The 17398-nt window shown below is 43.8% G+C and overlaps 1 protein-coding gene across 5 annotated transcripts in view; it reads right to left on the reverse strand.

The window, feature by feature from the left end:
• The window catches only part of mctp1a (multiple C2 domains, transmembrane 1a), a 110420-nt gene that overhangs the window by 67571 nt on the left and 25451 nt on the right, over positions 1–17398 (reverse strand). For all 5 annotated transcript variants that reach the window (XM_079554165.1, XM_079554166.1, XM_079554168.1 and 2 more), the window contains exon 2: positions 10060–10183. In XM_079554165.1, coding sequence (XP_079410291.1) covers positions 10060–10183 — 124 coding nt within the window. The remainder of the gene's footprint in view (positions 1–10059; positions 10184–17398) is intronic.

Raw genomic sequence — 17398 nt, forward strand, 5'->3', positions numbered from 1 at the left:
ACATAAACTATTGCTGGAAAACAAAAAGTGGTTTAATGCTTCTCTATCTCTGAGTAAAGGCGCCGCAGAGGAGCACATGACCCAATGACATAACTGCAAAGGTTTTCAGCAGGCTGGAGACCTGACTCACTTCCAAGTTATAAGTGGGAAGTCTAGAGACAGCTCCACACAGTCTAATCAATACAGTGTAACCCCAGGCTGTAGAAAGCAAAGTCTTTTGTGTTTTCTTTCTTCACCAGTAGCAAGCCAATATCAGCAGAGACATAGTAATCACTATGTACAATTGGGTTGAAGGAAAGTTAATTAATGCTATGGATACCGCTAAAGCTAAGACAATACCAGGAATTACAGAAGCGTCCATACAAGTTTTTGAGCTCCTTCAGAAGCCAACCACAATTAGTAGTAGAGAGTAAATATGCCCAGGCGTGCACTCAGCTGGAGCACTTGACTCCTCGGTGTGGTGCAGTAAAAGCTTTGATGGACTGTGTGTGATGGCAGTGCTCTGTCTTCCTGACAGCAGCTGACATCATGATCCACCGCACATTTACCTCCAATCAGCAGCCATGGCCCACCACTGAGGGTCACAGTATGGGTCCATCAGAGAGGCCGAATGATCTTAACTCAATATATTAGAATATCTTTGATGTTGTGAAATCTAAACATTCAGTTTGATTCCAGCTTCTTCTGTAAAGATGTCTACAGGACAACAAGTTTGATTCAAGATCTAAACAGATCATACTGTCTTTACACTCATCTTATCTAAAGATGTGGTGGTTGTTGGAAAGGGCATTGGTTTGCAACTAATTCTTGATAATTCATAAATAAATTTCATTTTTCCAATAAAATCACAACATGTTTATTGTTGCTGTACACATGAATGAATGAATGAATGAATGAAGGTTTATTCGGTTACGAAACATAAAACAAAATGTATGTACTGCAAATTCATTACAGACGAGGCGGGTAACCGAAAAGGTGTAGGCTGAAGCCGTGGCTTATTTTTCCCACCCTATTTACAAAACAACAAAACAACATCTACCCATCAAAGATGTAACAAAAAACAAATATATACAGTATTTCTTTTTATATTGCATGTCACTGCAGCTCCTTTTCTGCCAGTCTACCCCAGGGCAGCTGTGGCCACTTGCTGAGGAGTCGACAATGCCTTTCTGTTCCTCTACAGTTGGTTCCTAAGACTTGATGTTGTCTCGTTTCACCCTACTTGCCTCCAGTGTCTGTACATTGGTGTATAAATGAGAGAGTGAATGGGTGACTGGTTCCTTTCTGTAAAGCGCTTTGGGCCTGATAAAGGTAGAAAAGCGCTATATAAGTTGAGTCCATTACCATTACCATTGTTTAGCCGTGCATTTGTGCTTCTCTAACACTGACTATACTCACCTTCACTTTCTCCAAGGCACCTCCAACCCTCACAGTAAACTGCACCTTTCCGTACTGTTTTCCATAAAACCTTTTGAGAGTTTATTGGCAAAAAAGTCAGACCAAAAAAAGATAGATAGATCAAATAAAAATACTGGACTGAACTCCATGGTGACATTCAGTTCAGAAGCTGCGTTAAAACATTTATTCACACCTCAGGAAAAAGCCTCCACCAGCACTGCTGTGTTGAGCTTTGTAAGGATTTTTCTTTTAATCTGTATTATGTAAATAAAAATGGTGAAGATGTGAATACAGAAATTCAAACAAGAATGGAATGAAAATGGACTCAAAAATATATGAGCAAAGTTTTACAGAATGAAACAGCAAACTTGATTTACAATTTTTACGTCACAGTTTTGTACAAATATTGGAAGCATTGACCTGAAAATGTATGAAAAACAAAGTATATCACTTCAACAAACAATATATTGTTGACATATCAGTCAACAAGTTCATGACAACTTTCTGTAATCATCACCGGTCTCTACCCATTATAAATGATACGTCTTTTATGATCAAAAGCTCTATTCCAGGACGGAGCAGACAAGGAGTGCTGAATTATTAACAGATAATATGCCAGGGGCCAGAATGAGATCCGTTTCTAAAAATATGACGCAAGACGAATTAAGACTTAAATGACGAAAGATTTTAATGAATCTTAATTGAGTGGTTAAATCATTTTGCAACCCTACAATTTATTAATTATAATGTTAGAATAAAAACAACCCTATAATTCACATTCCAAAGCAAATATAAACAAGGTAGGTTAAGTCAATTTGAATGTTAAAGTGACTATACGGAGTTTAAAAATGTTAAATGTAAGTATTTTCCTCCCCCTACATGTACCAGCAATGTCCTAAGGTGTAGAATGAGCCCAGACCTGTTCACCACAACTGCCACTAAAATCCTGCACTGCCACTCAAAAAGTTGTTACTTAGGATCCCAAGTGCCGTCAAGCAAGAGCTTAATATAGAAGGTGCAGCTACAAGTATGACCTGAGGTGGCAGTAGTGAGTATAAAAGGGCCAGCTTGCATCTAGCCTCTTTAAAGCAGTATTAAGCAACTCATGTCCCTAGAGGCCATAAACGCCACTGCAGGTGTCGTAGCATGTTGCGCTTTTTTTTTAACTTATCAATTGTCCGTGAGAGTAAATACTACGCTAACAGAAAAGACAAAGGGAGAGAAGGATATTGTACATTCAATTACACAATGGAGATTATTTTTTTCACTCAAACTTGGCTGTAAATACTGAGTAAGTGGTGCTAGCCCACAGTTAGCTTTGCCCATTAGCCTGTTAGCTTCTTCTTCGTGTTTCCATTAGTGTGTTGGTGCTCTGGGTCGGAGCAGGGAAAGCTGCAAGAGCTGTTTTCTGGCCAGAGACATCAGGGGGAGATGAAGACCCCCCAATCATCCCATCAACACTTGTATTACCTCCAGAGGGACTACGAAAAGGATTTATTATGGTAAACAAGAGCAGAATGAACAAGCTGGTCAGGAGGGCCAGCTCCGTCCTGGGCTGCCCCCTGGACTCTGTGGAGGAGGTGAGGGACAGGAGGGTGTTAGCCAAGCTCACCTCCATCATGGACAACACCTCCCACCCACTGCACGGGACTGTAGAAGAGCTGTGCAGCTCTCTCAGTGGCAGACTGAGACACCCTCAGTGCAGGACGGAGCACTACCGCAAAGCCTTCATCCCCACTGCTGTCAGACTGTACAATAAGACTGTAAAGTAACATGTGCAATAATCGCTGCATCAGCTGCACTTTATTAACTCTGAGTGATCTTCTTGAACGCCGACTGTAACAAGTGAATTTCTCCTTTGTGAGATCAATAAAGGATTATCTTAAAACTTACTACTGCTTTAACCAGTTAAATTAGGAAAAGACAGAAAGGTGAGTTGTTTATTGTAGGCCGACTGTCTTGAAGCCTGTCATCAATCTAAGCAAATACAATATCATCTCTGGAAAGACCATGATCATATAGAATATACGTAGTACATCAAACATCCTAACAGCGAATAGGGTCAATCTATGATGCCACCAGCTTGAATTCCTTAGTCACACCAACGGATCACTTAACCACTCATTGATTCTCTTCTCTAGAAACTACTCTTGTTCTGCTACTCCAAACTTAATGACTTTCTCTCTCTACATAGCCTGCCATGTGCTTTCTTTAAATCTGCAGACACAAAATGTCGCTATCTCTGCACATCAGCAAACATGGCGTCTATGACAAATCAACAACATTTTATTCCCCTGAAAACCTTATATAGAAAACGATAAACCAAATAGACTTATCGCAAACAATAGACAAATCCCAAACTTGTCTAAACCAATACTGAATACGTTTTACACAGCGGTTAAACAATCACTAGTAAAATGTTATGAAATCGTTGTGAGGAGGTCCCAGTAGAAGTAGTTCAGATGTGCACAGTTATTTGTGGGAGGCAGAACCTTGCGCCTAAAACACAACAACAAAATAGAACGTGAAAAATGCCTGAGGAGGATTGTGCAGGCAAACACTGACACAAACTGTAACTTTAAAGCAAGCCTCAGAAACAAACCGCACCAATATAGTAAGCCTGCAGTATGCCTCCAAGAAACTGTGAATCTCTAGTTTACAATTTGCCGCTTCACAGTTCGATGTGGCACAGTTCATTGTACACTTACACTGAAGGCTTCAGGGCATTAAACTTCACATACAGGAACGTGTAAAAAAAACTTTCTCCAGTGGTCAGCGTCTGTCAGAAAACCTATTGAACTCCACAGCTGGGGAAACTCAGCGGTGCTTGTCGGGGTGTGAGAATGGGGAAGGAGAGAAATTGTGTGAAAACGGCCCATAAAACTCCCTCAGTCGTGGAGGATCGTGGAATGACTTTTCCCGCCGATAAGCGCTCCAGTTGTTCCTGCCCTGTGTGTCCTGTCAAGATCTGACGGATGGCTGCGGCTCTGGGGGATTCCCATTATCCAGGACGCAATCTCTTCCATAGGTCATATCGAGCAGCAGTGACAAGCGAGTCCGGCGGGGAAAGCTGACTGATTAGTTGAAAACAATTGAATTTCAAGTAAAAAAAAAAAAAAAAAATGTGTGTGCAAGTGTTTGTGGGTGTATTAGAGTTGGAGCTATATATGCAAGGTTAATGTACAGTGGGAGGAAAATATATATGAACGCTTTGGAATTTCTCACTTTTCTGCCTAAATGTGGTCTGATCTTCATCGAGAACAGTGTCTGCTTAAACTAATACCACCCAAACATTTACATTTTATCATATTTTTATTGGACATAACATGTAAACATTCACAGGGAGGAAAAAGTAAGTGAACCCAGGAATCTCGCTGAACTGCAACAGTTTTGAGTTGTCCAAGAATCATCCTGATTGTTAAGAAAGTCTAATCTGCAGCAATAGAAAAGTTGCAGTTATTGCTGCAAAAGAAGGATCAGCCAGCTATTTAATACAGTGCCTCTCGAAAGTATTCATACACCTTGAACTTTTGCACATTTTGTCATGCTTACAACCCTAAACATAAAGATTTTATTTGGATTTCTTTACTGAACTTTCACACACAAGTAACAGACAACTGTGAAGTGAAAGCTAAATGATACATGATTCTGTTATTTTTCAAAAAATAGAAAACCGAAAAGAGGGGCATGCATAAGTATGCATACAGCGTGAATGAATACTTTGTGGAACTCCCTTTTGCTGCAATAACAGCAGCAAGTCTCTACAAGACTCTACAAGATTTGCACATGTAGAGAGTGACATTTTAGCCCATTCCTCTTTACAAAATAACTCAAGCTCTGTCACATTAGAAGGAGAGCGTTTGTGAACAGCAGTTTTCAGATCTTTCCACAGATTTTCAATAGGATTTAGGTCAGGACTTTGACTGGGCCATTCTAACACATTAATATGTTTTTATTGAACCATTCCATTGTAGATTTAGCTTTGTGTTTATGGTCATTGTACTGCTGGAAGGTGAATCTCCGCCCCAGCCTCAGTTCTCTTTCTGACTCCAGCAGGTTTTCCTCCAAAATGTCCCTGTATTTGGCTCCATCAATGTTCCCAACTATTCTTACAATCTCCCCAGTCCCCGCTGAGGAAAAGCAGCCCCACATCATGATGCTCCCCCCCGTATATTTGACACTGGGGATGGTGCACTCACTACCATGAGCAGTGTTAGGTTTGCTCCATACATAACGTTTTGCATTTGGGCCAAAAAGTTCAATTTTTGTCTCATCTGACCAAAGCTCCTTCTTCCACATGGAGCTGTGTCCTCCATATGACTTCCAGCAAACTTCAAACGGGATTTCTTATGGCCTCCTTTCAATAATGGCTTACTTCTTCCACTCGTTCATGAAGGCCAGATTTGTGTAGATACGACTTATGTTCCATGTACAGATTCCCCCAGCTCAGCGGCAGGACTTCACAGCTCCTCCAGAGTTATCTTGGGGCACTTGGTTGTATTTCTTACCAGTGCTCTCCTTGTTTGATCTAATATTTTAGATGGGCGACCGTGTCTTGGTAAATTGGCAGTGGTGCTATACTCTTTCCATTTCCGAATGATGGATTGAACAGTGCTCCGGGAGATGTTTAAATCTTGGGAAATCTTTGTGTAACGCTCCTTTAAACTTCTCCACAGCTTTATCCCTGACCTCTCTGGTGCTCCTTGACCTTCATGATGACCTTCTTGTTTAGTGACCAATACACTCCGACCACAGCTCTGAGGGCCTAAAAGAACAGCTGAAATTATACTGAGAGTAGATTACACACAGGTGGCCTCTATTTAATGGTTAGGCCAAGGTGTGTACATTTTGGAGTCATTAGGAATGTTATAAAAGCAATTTAATGCACTCAGAAAATGCTGTATGAATACTTATGCACGCCCCACTTTTCACTTTTCTATTTTTTGAGAAATAACGGAATCATGTATCATTTTGCTTTCACTTCACAGTTGTCTGTTACTTGTGTGTGAACGTTCAGTAAAAAAATCAAAATAAAATCTTTATGTTTAGCGTTGTAAACATGACAAAATGTGCAAAAGTTCAAGGTGTATGAATACTTTCGAGAGGCACTGTACAAGGGTTCACTTACTTAATCCATGGTGTTGTGAATGTCTCGTGTTCTTCTGCAAAATATCATGATAAACTTGTGAATTAATTTTTCTATTGATGATAGCACGTTGTCCAGGGCCTGAGGCAACAAAACAGCCCCACACTATGATTTTCCCTGCACCTCACTTCAAAGTGAGGATAGGGTTTTGATGTTGATGTGCTGTTCCATTTTTCCTCCACACAATGCCATGTGTGTGTGAAAAATGGATCAACACATGTACTTGTTTGGGTGGTATTAGTTTAAGCAGGCATTGTTGATTTTGATGAAGATCAGACCACATTTTATGACCAATTTAGGCAGAAATGTGAGAAATTCCAAAGCGTTCACATACATTTTACTCCCATTATATGCTAAAAGTCAGATGTCTTTCACATACAGTGTAAAATATCGTCTACTCCTGTAACTGGCCATGATGTACAAACAAACATGAACGTAAAGACGATAAATCCACACAGACTCTCTATAGATCCAAACCTGACATAAACATTATTAAACCACAATTGATTTCCAAGACTTCCATAATCTGAGGCTCCGATGTGACCCATTTTGTCATAGAGGTTCTAACTTACAATACAAGGATGATTTGTTCAAGCTATCTGACATGAATAATGCAGTATATTCAATAGCTGTATTAATTCTGGCTTCTGTGTAGTCTTCAGCATACATTTGGTGTTGCCGACATGAGTGATAGGACTCCATTTAGGCCTTGTGTTATTTGCGTGTCTGTCACTCAGTCTGCGTAATGAGCTGTCTGCATGAGCCCTGGCACAAAGTCTGGACACACTACAACGCTCATTATCTGCAGGGACGGCTAGAGTCAGGTAAAATATACAGCAGGGAACAAGTATTCTGTCTTCCTCCTTCAACCGTTAATGAGACCTCTGTGTCCATCATCCCCCAAACCATTGCCTAAAGACAGACTTAGACTGTAATACGGCAACGGTTCAATGCAATAAAATAAACATAAGTGTGGTCTATTCACCACCTCATCACTGTTAACACTTGTATAGAGATGGCAGTAATTGGAGGGACTTACAATATAATTTAGCCCCACTACACCAAAGTAATGAGGGGATTATGATTGTATCCACTGTCATGCCTAAAATATCACAACATTCTCTCTAGAGCCAAGAGCTGAATACTTTTCATGCTACAAAGCACAGGAAAAGACGGCATCGCTGGAATCGCCCATATATGATCATGTTTGAAGCCGCCAGAGGCGAAAAACAAAGAAGGGAAACAACTGAACTTCCTCTCATTTCTCCACCATTACTTCAACAAATGCTGAATTATGAATTTATTTTCCTACTAAATAAAGATACAGACACATGGACAGAAGGAAAGCAGTTCAACAGCCTATAAACAGGCCTACTTATAAACTGGACAATGCTAACCAGGAAGCTAAAGTTAGCTCTACTAACTTAAGCCACTAACCTTAGGAATAGTGGGCTGGTGCCTAATCTTAAAACATAGATGTTCCCCCACTTCTATTGACGTGGGAACATAGGTACCGGGGAACATAGGGCTGACCCCGTCCGGGAGATATCTTACAGTCTGTTAGCCTGCTCAATGTATTTTTCCTATAGCCGCATTAGCCACCAAACACTGCAAATTATTAATGATTTAGATGTTTTCAGCTGTTGTCAACTCATCGACCACATTAAGGTGAGGTCAAAGCCCAGTTAGAAATCATTAATGAATGAACATACCTTCTGAGATTTTACTCTAGCTTTTTACTATTAGCGTCTAAATGTTCAGCCAAGTTTCTTTTTTTGTGAGATCAAATACACATCTTATAAAACATACCCCGATAAGTTGCACCGTTGCTTCCCTATTCATTTGTATAGGGATGGAACATTCAACAAATGGGGTACAATTGTGGAATAAATTGGAGATGGTGTTGAAGCGATGTCCAAACTTCAACCTGCTTGAATGTAAATACAAACAAAAGACGTGTGAAAAGTAAAGAGAAGAAGAAACGCGTTGCCACTAGGGGGAGTAGTAGGATCAATTTGCATTCTGCTCTGTCATTCTATTGTTCAAAATTACTATGGTAGGCGAGCTATGGATCTGTTGAGATGGATCCTCCCAACGGGCTCATAAACATTGTCTGTTAATGCATCACTAAGCATAGGAGCACCATCTACAAATTCAGCTAGTTGGTGGGGATTAGTTGATGGGGAGCTACTGCCCTCTTCAATTGGCCCGTTCTACACCCTGGCTTCTTAATGCACTACACCAGGGGTCACCAACCTTATTTCAGCTGAGGGCTACTTTAAGAGCATTAAGTTGTTCGAGGGCTACCAGTTAAAAACAAATCCTAAAGACTTAAACGTACACTGTTCACTTATAGGATATTGACCCCATATTATATTAAAATAGCTTTATTTTCAACTCATACCGAGTCACAAGAACCGAAATAACTGTAATTTTAAGAATCAGATTCAAGAAAATGAAGTGTTTTACACTTTAGAAAACGTCCCAAGGGCTACTGGACATTCCCCAAAGGACCCCTGGGTGCCCGCGGGCACCACGTTGGTGACCCCTGCACTACACTATGTAGGGCTTATATATTACATAATTCATTGTACACAAAGAAAAATGGAATGATGGAAATGACAATTGGGAAGTTGCAAGATCACGGATAATATGTATAATAATGTCTTTTTAACACAGAACTATTGGAACTTTTGGAAATTGTTAACTATGTTTGTGGTAACCATCTGTAAGAAAAACTTTAATGATCATCCTTTGTCACTTGCTTTGTGCTAGACATCGTACATGAAACGAGATAGTTGTGTTTCCTTTCCGTTCCATTCTGTTAATTTATACGAACATTTCAAACAGTGCTTTGTAAGTGTGGTCTGTGTTAAAACAGCCGCTCTGATGTGTAATAGGTTCTCTTTTGCCAATGAGGCAAATCAAAATCAAAATATGATGTTGTTAAATGAATGAATGATAATGTAATTATAACAGGTAAAGTTAAATCACAAACGGGTATGTTGTGTCTATGTGTGCATGCTGTTTCCCGGCTCTTGTATCTATACTTTGTAATATGTTCCCTGTACTATTGTGATATGATCAAATGTTTTTATTGCAATGATTTCGAGGGTGGGCACTTATAAGCTTTTGCTTCAGCCCACTCCTTTTGAGCAGAATTTTAACTGCTCAAAAAAACTTAATAAACTAAAAAAAATCGACGGCTAACAAAATGTGAACAGGCTCAGATGGCGGGCATTTCTGTTATTTCTATGTTTTTTTCACTTCAACTGAACAATTTGCGGTAACAGTTTATTTTACACTACTAGGTACATAATGTACTAAGACATATGACCCTAACTCTAACTCTAACCCTAACCTAACCTTAACCTAAACCCCACAGCACACATGAAAAATAAAAAAATTAATACTGCTCCAGGTATGTTTTTGACAAAGGAACAACTTGGTCAAAATTGTGCATGATATGTGTTCTTAAGGATAACAGCAACAATCAGATGAAAGTCTTCTCTTACCTGTCCGGTCTCGAATGGCTAGGTTATTCCCTTTCTTTAGGATGATATCCAGCTGGTACATGGCTGGATTGGGGGGCCGTGGTGGAGGAGGCTCTGCATTACTGGGCTCCACAATGCTGATGCCCTGTAAAAATAGATATATACATTTACATTAACACGCCTGACCAAACAGTGATTATTATCAAAGCAAACCTGTACACGCTGAATGACTGTGATAGGAAACGGTGTAAACGGTGAGTGAGTGATAGTTTCCTGAAGTGGAAAGCGTTTTTATGATGTGAGTGAAGTAATGCTTCTATGCATTATTTATTATTCTCTGTCCATTATATGAACTTTTGTAAGTATAACATCAACCTGTCCCGGGACTGCGGATGGAAATGAAAATTTTTGCTCTATCCTGGCACCTGACATCTCTTCTTTTTTAGATAAATGTCTTTTGTGCATTGTCCCTGATGAAATTCGAATTCAAACTATCAATCTAATACCAATACTGGAGAGCTGGAAATGACCTAAAGCCAAGGCAGTGCGGGTAACATGGCTTCTTTTTGGGGGGTTTTATGCGTGTGAGTGCTTTGGGAATGTTTTTGTGGTGTTTTGTCACACCTTGTGAACATCTGCTGACATTTTTTGCACTTGATGAAAAGTTCTGGGGATGTGATCTGCTCCAGATCTCTAGAAGTACAAGGTGTGACAGAAAATGCAAGGGAAAAAACAGCAAAGGTTTCTGCGCCAGATCAGCGGCCTGTCCCTATACTTCCAGAGGACATTCTGCGCTCTTTGGATATCAAGATGAAATACGATCTTCTCAGAGGACTGTGTAAGACTGTTTAGATTTGGCCCGTTCAATGGCTTCCTGTTTAGATTCTCTGTATTTGCTTTTCCTCTTGTAAAAGAGACAATGGCCCTCCTGAACCTGAATTGAACAAATCATTAGGTTCGATATCAAGATGAAACAGATTGCGGGTCTGAGAGCAAAAACATGCAGTGGCATTTATGCACAGCATGGGCGAAGAAATTCGTGATGTCATGTGACGTTATGTAATAGTGCAGTTTCTCTGAGGCATTGTGGTGGCCATGTTGTCGTCGTTGTCTGAAAGCCTATTTGTTCAGCACTGAGTTTTCCGAAGTGTACTTGAACGCCCCATCATGTGAGCAGCGCATGTACAGCTAGTGCGCCGTTCAGTTCGTGCTCAGAGATGAGAGCAAATGACAGGACCACTTTTCCTTTACTTTGTGTGCGTTTATGAAACTCAGGTGAGTTTTTGTTGTTTGCTGTAACATATTTGGGGAGCAAGGTGGTGAGAATGTTTGGAGTTTCTGTCACTTGTGCTACCTGATGCGTATTATTGATGCGTGACCAATTAAGCACTTTTCACGAGGCTGCGCCATGTTATTTGGGCATCATGTTTACTATGTTGAATAATTAGCCTTGGAAATGTGTTTTTATTTCCCTTTTTATGTTTCTAAGTTGAGCACTACTGTATTACAGTGCTGTAAATTATAATTTATGTACTTTGCTAACTGTAATGAGGACACCAGGCATAGTTATTTTATTTACATTTATTATTTAAATAACAGTATTTTAATTACTATATTTTCCTTTGTTTTCTTTGTACCCAGACCACACACACATACGCACGTGGAAACCTGTATACTCCTCGCTGCTGAAATAAAGTTGAAGAAAGATTCTCTGACCGGAGTCGTCTGTAGTGCTCCTACCCTAACCACGAGTCCAAACTTTACATGGTCCTTCGAGCCGGATTAGGGTTCCCCCGACACTATGGAGTCAGCAACTGATGGTCAGCAGTCGGAGTCATCAGTCCGACCGAAGAGGGACACTCGTCCACCTGTACATTTGGCCGATTATGAAATCACTCTTCTGCCCTCTCAAGAGCCTGTGGCCCAAGCCTCCTCTACCCCTGCAGGACAACCAGGCCAGGCTCAGTCAGTCAGAGCTAAGAGTGTGAAAAGTTTCCGGTCAGCTGCACATTCACGACGGTCCTCTCAAGCATCTCATGGTCTCCATACTATATTTCGAAGTACGTCTGATATACATGCAGCTGCGTTAGAGGAGGAGATCAAAGGATTGGAGCTCGCCGACCTTCAAGAGGAAATAGAAGAGGAGAGGAAAGCTGACTTGGAGGCTGCAGCATTGGATGCACAAGCCAGAGAAGGACAGCGGCTACAAGAGGAAGCACATCTGGCTAAAGAGAGAATAGCTAGAGAGATGGGAAGACGCAGACGCTTGAAGAAGCTTGAGAAGGAGGTACACATTGCCAGTCTTGTAAAGACCTACTTATCAGAGACGAATGATGATGCCTTGTCTACTGCGTCAGCTCCCGCTTCGTTCTCCCAGCTACCTCTGTCACAATTTGGTCAACAGCCACCTCCGGTGCCATTGGTCCTCACGCAGCATCCACCTGTGCAACAGCCGAATCCAACACTAAATCAGGTACCACCTCTCTCCACTGTTTCCGCACAGATATTAGCACCACCTGCTAATCCCGTCATGAGTGCCCAGCCCAGTGTTCCTGCTATTACAGCACCAGTTTCTGTACTTCCACCGGCATCTGTCTCATTCGTGCCCGTGATCCCCACGGTAACTACCCAGGCAGTTGGAGCACCACCAACAACGAGGTCCGCTGTTACAACTACTCTCCCATCTCAGTACCTAGGAGTTCCGACTACCGGTGGAAGCTTCATAATGCCACCACGAGCAGTTACAGTGGCACTGCCACCTCCTGCAGTACAGTATGCTCACTCTAGTATACCAGCTGCAACACCAGTTCCTGCGGCACCACCCTGGACCTACCCAGGGATGGAAACCCTGATTGCTACGTCTTACGGCATTCCCAAACCGACACTTCCCTTCTTCGAGAGTGGTAAAGAGAGCGATTTCGCACTTTTGAAGATGGCGCTCGACAACTTGATGAACAGTCATCCCCATCTCAGCGAGCACTATAAATATCAAGTTCTCCTGAGTCAGCTCAAGCTCCAGAGTGCTCTGCAGTTGGCCAAATCATACATGTATGACCCTGCACCGTACACAGCTGCATTGGGAGCTCTGCAAGACAAATATGGCCAGCCAAGACAACTGGTCCAAAGTGAACTAGGGGCAATACTCAACTCACCAGCCATCAAGTCAGGAGACGCCGAGGCATTCGACTCCTTCGCCCTCTCAGTCCAGTCGCTTGTCGGTATGCTGCGCACGTTAGAGGGACCTGTTGGATACGAGCTCAAGTGTGGTTCCCATGTCGACCGTCTCTTAAGCAAGATGTCTCCTTCCCACAGAGATGGATTTGTGGAATATTGTCTCGTTCGTGGCATCCTGCAGCCAGGTTCAGAGCTCACCTACTCTCTGCCCGACCTCGCTGCGTGGCTCCAGATGAAAGCTCAAGCCAAACGTCTTGCCAGTCGAGCTACTCTTCTCTACAACTCTACAGGGCCTTCCCCTCCAAAGAGAGACCAACGTAGTTCAAAGCCCAAAGATAAGACAGCGTCAGTCTTCCTCTGCTCAGGAGAGACAGCCGACAAGGAGACCTCTCAGTCAAAGTCCCAAGCTTTCAAACCCAGTCCTTATTGCCCATTCTGCAACAATAAGGAGCACTACCTTAACTCATGCCTCGACTTCAAGAAATTGTCTACTGCTGAGATTAAGAAGTGGATCCAGGAAGGTGACAGATGTTGGAAATGCGGCCGCAACCACAAAGCTACTGCCTGTACACTCAAACGCCCATGTAGGACTTGCAAAGAAAAACACCTTACAGTTTTGCATGACGCCATCCAAGAGGCATCGCAGAAAGTGCTGATGGTCAGTAATCCAAAGCCCACTGTCTACATTGAGCAGCCCAGAAGCCCTCAGAGAGTGTTGCTGAAAGTTGTCAAAGTGCTTCTGCATCATGGCGATCGCGTCTTAGAGACATTTGCAGTGCTCGATGATGGTTCGGAGAGAACGATTATCCTCCCACAAGCTGTAAAGCAACTACAACTCTCTACACATCCAGAGACACTTCATTTGAGAACAGTCCAGCAAGAGGTTAAGGAGCTGAAAGGTTCCTCAGTCAGCCTTCATGTATCTCCCATCTTCAAACCAAACAAGAAGTTTTGGATTCAGCATGCTTTCACTGCAGAAAGTCTGAGCTTATCTGAGCACACGTATCCAGTGGCAGCTCTCCAGAAGCGCTATGAGCATCTCAAAGGACTTCCTTTGACGCCTATCCACAGAGCCCAACCTCTACTCCTCATCGGCTCAGATATGCCTCAGCTCCTCACTCCGACACAGCCAGTCAGAGCAGGTCCATCTGGTGGTCCCATGGCAATCTGCACTAGGCTAGGCTGGTCCTTGCAAGGTCCTTCTGACATCCTGCCAGTCTCGTCTCACCAGCCTTCCTGTCTGCATGTCGCCACTGAGTCTTCATATACTGAACTCCTCAGGAATGTGGAACGCCTTTGGCACATTGACACAGTCCCTTACGTCAGTGAGAAGACTGCAACGCGTTCCAAGCAAGACCAGCAGGCCCTCATCCTTCTACAGACAGCCTCAGAACGTGTATCTGTCGACGGTACCCAGCGCTACGCTACTCCACTGTTGCGTCGTCAACCAGTCATCCCACTCTGTGCTCCGCAAGAGGCCGTGATGCCCAACCTACGCAGCACTGAACGCCGGTTGGCTAAGGACACGGTTCGAACAGCCTCATACTGCAAGGAGATGGATAAACTCGTTCAGTCCGGTTATGTCGCAGAGATCTCTACAGAAGAGGCAGCCAAGTCTACAGAGGCGTGGTATGTACCCCATCATATGGTGCACCACAATGGAAAGGACAGAGTAGTCTTCAACTGTTCCTTTTCCTTCAATGGCCTGTCCCTTAATGACCAACTCCTGCCAGGACCAACGCTTGGTCCGACCATGATTGGAGTCCTGATGCGGTTCCGATGTCATGCTGTAGCCATAAGTGGAGATATTAAGTCGATGTTCCACCAGATCCGCTTGCTGCCCAGTGATAAACCCCTCTTACGCTTCCTGTGGCGGGATATGCAGAGGACATCTGAACCACACATATTCCAATGGGAGGTGCTACCATTCGGAACGACGTGCAGTCCCTGTTGCGCCGTCTTTGCTCTGCAGCAACACGTCAGGGACCATGAACCACCAGACTCTCCACTCATGCACGTGATCGAGCACTCGTTCTATGTCGACAATTGCCTTCACAGTGTGAGGAAAGCTGAAGAAGCCAAGGCTCTGGTCGATGATCTGCGAGCACTTCTGAGCAAGGGAGGTTTCGAGATTCGGCAATGGGCTAGTAACGTGCCTGACGTTGTCGCACACCTACCTCCTGAAGCACAGTCGGCTAGCAGTGAGCTATGGTTATCCAAGGCCAGTGACAACCTCCAAGAGCCCACGCTTGGACTCTGCTGGGATTGTTTGAACGACACTCTGAGTTACAAGCATCGTCACACCGAGCCATCAGCCGCCACCCTTCGCAACGTCTACAGTGTCCTTGCCAAACTTTACGACCCATTGGGCTACATTGTGCCATTCACCACAAGATGTAAAGTGCTTGTTCAGGACATGTGGAAGGCTAACATTGGCTGGGATGACAAGATCCAACCCGCTGATCTTCTGGAGAAATGGTCAAGTTGGGTGCAGGAAATTCCCACTCTGCAACATCTCAAGCTGCCTCGTCCTTATGCACCAGCCACCGCCGACACTGCAAATGCAACACGTCACATCCACATATTCTGTGATGCCTCGGAGCGCGCCTATGGATCAGTAGCCTACATGCAGACGACAGATGACAGTCAACAAATCTATGTCTCCTTTGTTTTTGCCAGATCGAGAGTCGCACCCCGTAAGCAGCTGTCCATCCCGCGTCTCGAGCTCAGTGCTGCACTTACAGGCGCACAGCTGGCTAGAGTGATAGAGACAGAGCTTGAAGCTCCACCGGAGGACATCACTCTTTGGTCAGATTCCACTACCGTTCTGCATTGGATCAAATCAGAATCCTGTCGTTACAAAGTGTTCGTGGGAACACGTGTCGCAGAAATCCAGAATCTGACCAACCCTGGTCAATGGCGGTATGTTGACACTCTAAGCAATCCAGCTGATGACATAACCCGCGGACTCACTCTGCAAGAGATGGTACAAGATCATCGCTGGAACAAAGGTCCACATTTCCTCCGTCTGTCAGAGAGAGAGTGGCCCACCATGCCAGCATCTGAGTCAGAGCCAGACACCGTAGAGTTAAGAAAGTCTGCCTTTGTGGGAACTGTTTCCAGTATCTTTCCCACACAACTTCCTGACTCCAGTAAGTTCTCCACCTGGAAAGAGCTTCTTCAGGAAACAGCTAGCTCCCTTCATGGGGCAGCTGATGCCAGTACTACAGCACCATGTCCTGCTGCTGATTTTCTGCAAGCAGAAAAGTTGATGTTACAAAGGGCTCAAGAGGACCTCTTTGCTGAAGAATACAGGGCTCTCAGAGCTGGACATACCCTGCCTTCAAACAGTCGTCTCTCATCTCTGTCACCAGAGTACGATGTAGCCACAGAGCTACTCAGAGTCGGTGGCAGGTTGAGGAATGCTGAAGGACTAGATCTGGATACCATCCACCCAGTTATCCTGGACCCAAGTCATCCTGTGACGAAGCTCATCATCAAGGATACTGATGAGTCACTACTGCACCCTGGGCCAGAGCGAGTTCTTGCCGAGCTCAGACGCAGATTTTGGATCATCCGCGGCAGAGAGGCCATTCGGAAACATCAACATTCATGTCTGGAGTGCCAACGTTGGAGAGCAAAACCTGACGTGCCGAAGATGGCCGATTATCCACCAGCTCGACTACGACTCCATAAGCCACCATTCTATTCAACCGGAGTTGATTGCTTTGGACCTTTCCAAGTGAGGATCGGTCGCCGCACTGAAAAAAGGTGGGGCATTGTCTACAAATGCATGACAACTCGCTCGGTGCATCTGGATCTGTTGGAGAGCCTTGATACAGACGCTTTCCTGCTGTCACTAAGAAGATTCATCTCTCGACGTGGCAAACCGTTCGAACTCCTCATGGACAATGGTACCAACTTTGTCGGTGGAGAGAGAGAGTTGCGTGAAGCCGTCGCTGCCATGGCACCTCAGTGGAGAGAGCAACTTGCTGGACAGCAGATATCCTTCCGATTCAATCCTCCAAGTGCTCCGCACTTTGGTGGCACATGGGAGAGGGAAGTGAAATCTATCAAGACTGCACTTCGCGTTGTCCTAAAAGACCAGACTGTTCCTGAACCTGTCCTGATGACAACCCTAGTGGAGGTCGAAGGCATAATGAATGCGAAACCCCTAGGCTTGTCA

Source organism: Gobius niger (assembly GCF_951799975.1).
Source record: "Gobius niger genome assembly, chromosome: 1".
Classification (NCBI taxonomy): Eukaryota; Metazoa; Chordata; class Actinopteri; order Gobiiformes; family Gobiidae; genus Gobius; species Gobius niger.